The sequence below is a fragment of the Zeus faber genome (genome assembly GCF_960531495.2).
Source record: "Zeus faber genome assembly, chromosome: 15".
Taxonomy (NCBI): Eukaryota; Metazoa; Chordata; class Actinopteri; order Zeiformes; family Zeidae; genus Zeus; species Zeus faber.
Window position 1 is genome coordinate 23343973 of NC_137194.1, and position 4927 is coordinate 23348899.

The 4927-nt window shown below is 47.1% G+C and overlaps 1 protein-coding gene across 1 annotated transcript; it reads left to right on the plus strand.

Moving 5' to 3' along the window:
• Window positions 1-2673: 2673 nt before the first annotated feature.
• mafba (MAF bZIP transcription factor Ba) lies at window positions 2674-4063 on the plus strand (the record flags this gene model as incomplete). The annotated part of the gene is made up of 1 exon (XM_080015726.1): window positions 2674-4063. The coding sequence occupies exon 1, from the start codon at window positions 2810-2812 to the stop codon at window positions 4061-4063; it is 1254 nt and encodes a 417-aa protein (XP_079871852.1). The 5' UTR covers window positions 2674-2809.
• Window positions 4064-4927: the final 864 nt, after the last annotated feature.

A 4927-nucleotide genomic window follows, 5' to 3' on the forward strand; every position in this document is an offset into this window, starting at 1 on the left:
TATTGGAAATATTAATATTACTTATTTTATTTTGTTTATTCTAATTGAAAATTCGAATGAATCAGCCTTTGTAAAAGTAGAATCATATTAATAACAGACGACAACAACAATATTATTATTACTATTGTTATTGTTATTGTTATTATTATTATTATTATTATTATTATTATTATTATTATTATTATTATTACTACTACTACTACTACTACTACTACTACTACTACTACTACTACTAATAATAATAATAATAATAATAATAACAGTAATAATAACAAGTATAATAATAATAATAATAATAATAATACTTAAACCAGGCTAAAAATAAATCGAAGCTCTAAAAATATTTTTTAAATTAGGCAATAAATTTGGCGCGGATTTTTGGGACTGATTTCATTTGTCAAATACGATCAAACTATTTGCTGCGTGTGATTTCATCACCGAAATAAACACGGTTTAACTTTAATGAGAAAAATAGTTTTTAGTATTTTATTTTTTATTTATTTGAAAAGAATTTAGCATCAGATTCGCCTCCAGAAATATGATATTAAGCAGTTAATCACAATAATGTATGCAGAAGAAGATATTAAGATATTAAATTAATATATCTAAAAGGGGTGTCAAAACTAGTGAGATTTAAAGTTAATGAATTAAAACGTTACATTTTTAACACCTTCATTGTCGGACCTTGCAAAACCAGGGGTGATCGATAATCACTGGATATGAGGTGGGCACCGAATGATTATCGAATCGATACCTCAGATTGACTCGTTTAAAAACGGATTCGTTTGCGTTTGGGGTTTTTTTTTGTTTTTTTTGAGCGCTCATCGTAATTATAATAAAAATCAAATCAAATCGATCACAGGACAGAACATTGACCACATTCATTTTTATCATTCCTTCAGAAAAGTCCAAATCTGCAGCTCGGACTTGTGACGTCAACGACATATTTGAGCTCATTGTGTCTCCAATCCGAAGCAACGTGACAAATGTTATAAATATAGAGTTCATATAAATCAATACACGGACGTAAAGTTGAGCTACAAATTAACGCGCGGATGAAAGATCTACATCCCGGATCCGTTGCGGTGCTGGTCCGCTAGGGGGCAGCATTGGGCCTTGAGCCTGTTTCTAGTGCGTGTGTTTGGGACGGACGCTGTGCAGTGGGACAGCGCCAGTCTGACTGTGTGTAAACCTACAGTGTGACATTTCCCGACAAGGTGAACTTTTAATTATGACAGAAAGTTCCGTATGCATATGTATATCCCTAAGGTTTAATCGCTCTTGATAGAAATAGTCATAATCATAATTATAATAATAACAACGACAAATAACGAACCCAAGGACACATTTGAGCCTCTTTCTTAATAAATAACAAGAGGGGTCTTCTGTCTAACTATCTTGTCATAGCAGGTTAAAGTGGGATTAAACGGCACCACTGTAACATCCTATCACAGCCTATTAGGCCTCTAATCACCTATTCCAATTACTTGTCTCACTGCTGTGGGTGGATGGAAAAATGTTTGACATACCTTTGTCGTGAAGTTTCATGTTTTGCATACGAGGGGCTGAGTCTAAGATAACCCCGACCCTACAGCCCCAGCCCTGACTTAAGCGTCACCGTGCGTATTATATTTTGTATGTTAAACGCAGGCTGCTACAGCTGTTACTTACTTGTCGTGAACTAAAGTTTCATGTTTTGAATATCAAATGAGCTCACATGTAGGAGGGACCAAGATGGATAATACACAGCTATAGATTTGACCTTTTCCTGAATTACTACTTTTTTTCTGAAGCAGCTTATAACCCCGGGCCATTTATAAAGGGTTCTTATGTTTTCTTTTCTTAAAAGCCTTGAAAAAAAAAAAAGCTTAAATGTTTTGCATATCAAATGAGCCAACATGTAGGCGGGACCTAGATCAACTATCTTCTTCGACGGACTTTTGTCTTAAACCTTAACTCCATTTTTTTTTTTTTTTTTTTCCTTTCCCTCTTGGGAGTCCATTCGCCCGTGTCTCCCAAATCAAATCCACGCGGCCGCGGCATCCGAATAGGAAAATGATCGTTAATGGGGACGCGTGCGTTCACGACGGAGAGGCAGCGGTAAAGCGGAGGCATTTTTCCCTCCTTTCCTGAGACCTCCTCCTTATAATAAAGGGGAAGCGGGGCGGTCAGCTGACTGGAGCTGTCAAAGTGCGTCTCCCCACCCTCCTCCGCCCTCCCCGCCCCTCCTCCGCGTGCTGCTCCCATTGGAGCGCCGGGCGCGGCGGGGGCAGTGACGTCACGGCGCGCTATAAGTATAAAGGCTGGCCGGCCGCCGCGCAGTCTGCTGGATACTCTGGAGCGAGTTGGTCCGAGAGGAGAGCCCAAATCTCTGCGGTGCAGAGCTGGAAAGCTACTTCTCAGCGAATTCAGACGCCCTGTATAGCGCTTATTACCGCTTCTGTGTTGCTTTTTTTTTTTTTTTTTTTTTTTTTTTTTTTAATTTTTCCTGGCGAAAAAAACAAAAAAAAAAGGACTTACAAAAGAGAAGTTTTATTCCGAGGACTGGTTCCAACGCGTATACGTGGTCTTTCTTTCTTTTTTTTTCTAATCTATGACAGTTTTTTTTCCCCCTTTCGTATCTGTGACTACACACCGGCTCAAAAGACTGAGGTTTTACTTTTGCAGTGAGCTGCACTGCTTTCTACCTCCTCTCCCCGGTCACCGCGCCAGACGCGCATGACGCACGGTCCCGATGCCGTTTGCAGAGCGCTAGTCTGAAAGTTTTCTTCTTTACTTTTCTTGGTGTTTTTTTTTTCTGGTGTGGTTCATGCTACAACCAAGCGGCGCACAGCGGTGGAGGGTTTACAAGAACTATTGCATGAGACAAGAGCGGAGCGAAGAGGCGCCGATTAACAAGTCGGTCGGCATGAGCGCAGAAATAGGAATGGGCCCCGAGCTGCCCAACAGTCCCCTGGCTCTGGAATACGTCAACGACTTTGACCTGATGAAGTTCGACGTGAAGAAGGAAGGCCTGGCCGGGCTGGAGCGCGCCGGGGTGCGCCAGTGCACGCGTCTGCAGCCGCAGGGCTCCGTGTCCTCCACCCCGATCAGCACGCCCTGCAGCTCGGTGCCGTCCTCGCCCAGCTTCAGCCCCACGGAGCAGAAGAACCACCTGGAGGAGCTCTACTGGATGCCCAACGGCGGCTACCACCAGCAGATAGACCCGCAGACCCTGAGTCTGACCCCGGAGGACGCGGTGGAGGCCCTGATCGGAGCCACGGCGCACGGCCACCCGCCTCCCGCCCACGTCCAGCAGCAGCTGCAGCAGCAGGGCGCCTTCGAGGGGGGCTACCGGGGCCCGCACCACCACCACCACGCCCACGCAGCCCAGCAGCAGCAGCACCACCATCCGTACGCCGGCGACCTCCCGCACCACCCCGACGACATGTCCGGACACCCGGGGGGCCACGGCCACGCGCACACCCAGCACCACCAGCACCATCACAGCCAGGACCCCGACAGCCCGTCCCCGGTGTCGCCCGAGTCCCACCACCACCACCGCAGCCACCACCACCACCACCACCACCAGCACAGCCAGCACCTCGGGGGCCAGTCGGCGCACCACCACGGCCCCGGGGGCCTCAACGTGGAGGACCGCTTCTCCGACGACCAGCTGGTGTCCATGTCGGTGCGGGAGCTCAACCGGCACCTGCGCGGCTTCACCAAGGACGAGGTGATCCGCCTGAAGCAGAAGCGGCGGACGCTGAAGAACCGCGGCTACGCGCAGTCGTGCCGCTTCAAGCGGGTGCAGCAAAAGCACGTGCTGGAGAACGAGAAGACGCAGCTGATCAACCAGGTGGAGCAGCTGAAGGCGGAGATCGGCCGGCTGGCGCGCGAGCGCGACGCCTACAAGCTCAAGTGCGAGAAACTGACGGGGACGCGGGGCGGCGGCGGCGGCGGCGGCGGCGGCGGCGGCGGCGGCGGCGGCGGCGGCGGTGGCGGCGGTGGCGGCGCGGCGGGGGGCTTCCGCGAGGCCGGCTCGACCAGCGACAGCCCCTCGTCCCCGGAGTTTTTCATGTGAGTTTTATTGTGACTCCGCCATCACCCCCATTCACAACTGATGCTGACGAACAGTGAACACCCAAAGCCCCTCCCATGTAATAATGATACAGATGGTATTCATAATAGAATAATAACAATAATAATAATACATCCAGTAATAACCCATATGTAACCATCTCTCCATCACGTGGCGACAAATGCAAAGAGCAACTAGAATGTCTGATCAGTCCCAGTAGTCTAATCTCTGTAGATGAGTTGCTTCTAGTAAAGACTTTTCTCCAGAGAAGAGGATCTTGGCTGGTGAACTTTTTTCTTTTTTCCTTAGGTTTCAGTTTTTTTGGGGGGGGGGGGGGGGTTACTCTGTAAAGTAGTGTGGGACGATGACACCGAGGCAAATCCCCCCCCCAAAAAAAAAACTTGCTGACATTGTTATGAAACAAGTAGGCCTCGTTTCCAACGCAGACGAGCCCTGTGAGCACCCCCCCCACCCTCCCACCCTCCCACCCAAAAAAAAACAATCTGAGAGACTCCACGTTATGCAAAAACTCCACTTCTGTGTCCGAACCCACCAACAGGGGAACATTTTATGCAACATCAACATTGATTTATTGCCTGCTTGGTTATATTCGAATATATAATGAAACAGTAAAAAAAAAAAAAAAAAAAAAAAAAAAAAAAAATCCGCATTAAAATATTAATCCTGCATGCTGGACATGTATGGTGATAATTTCTATTTTGTACCTTCCACCTTCTCGTGTATATTAAGAGCATGTCGTTGATCTGCGCTTCTCCATAGTTTTTTGGGGGTTTTAGAGAACAGCAGGACTGCCGGTGCAGTGTGGTGTGTGAGTTCCTTTTAGGCTTGTAAATATTATGCAACCGC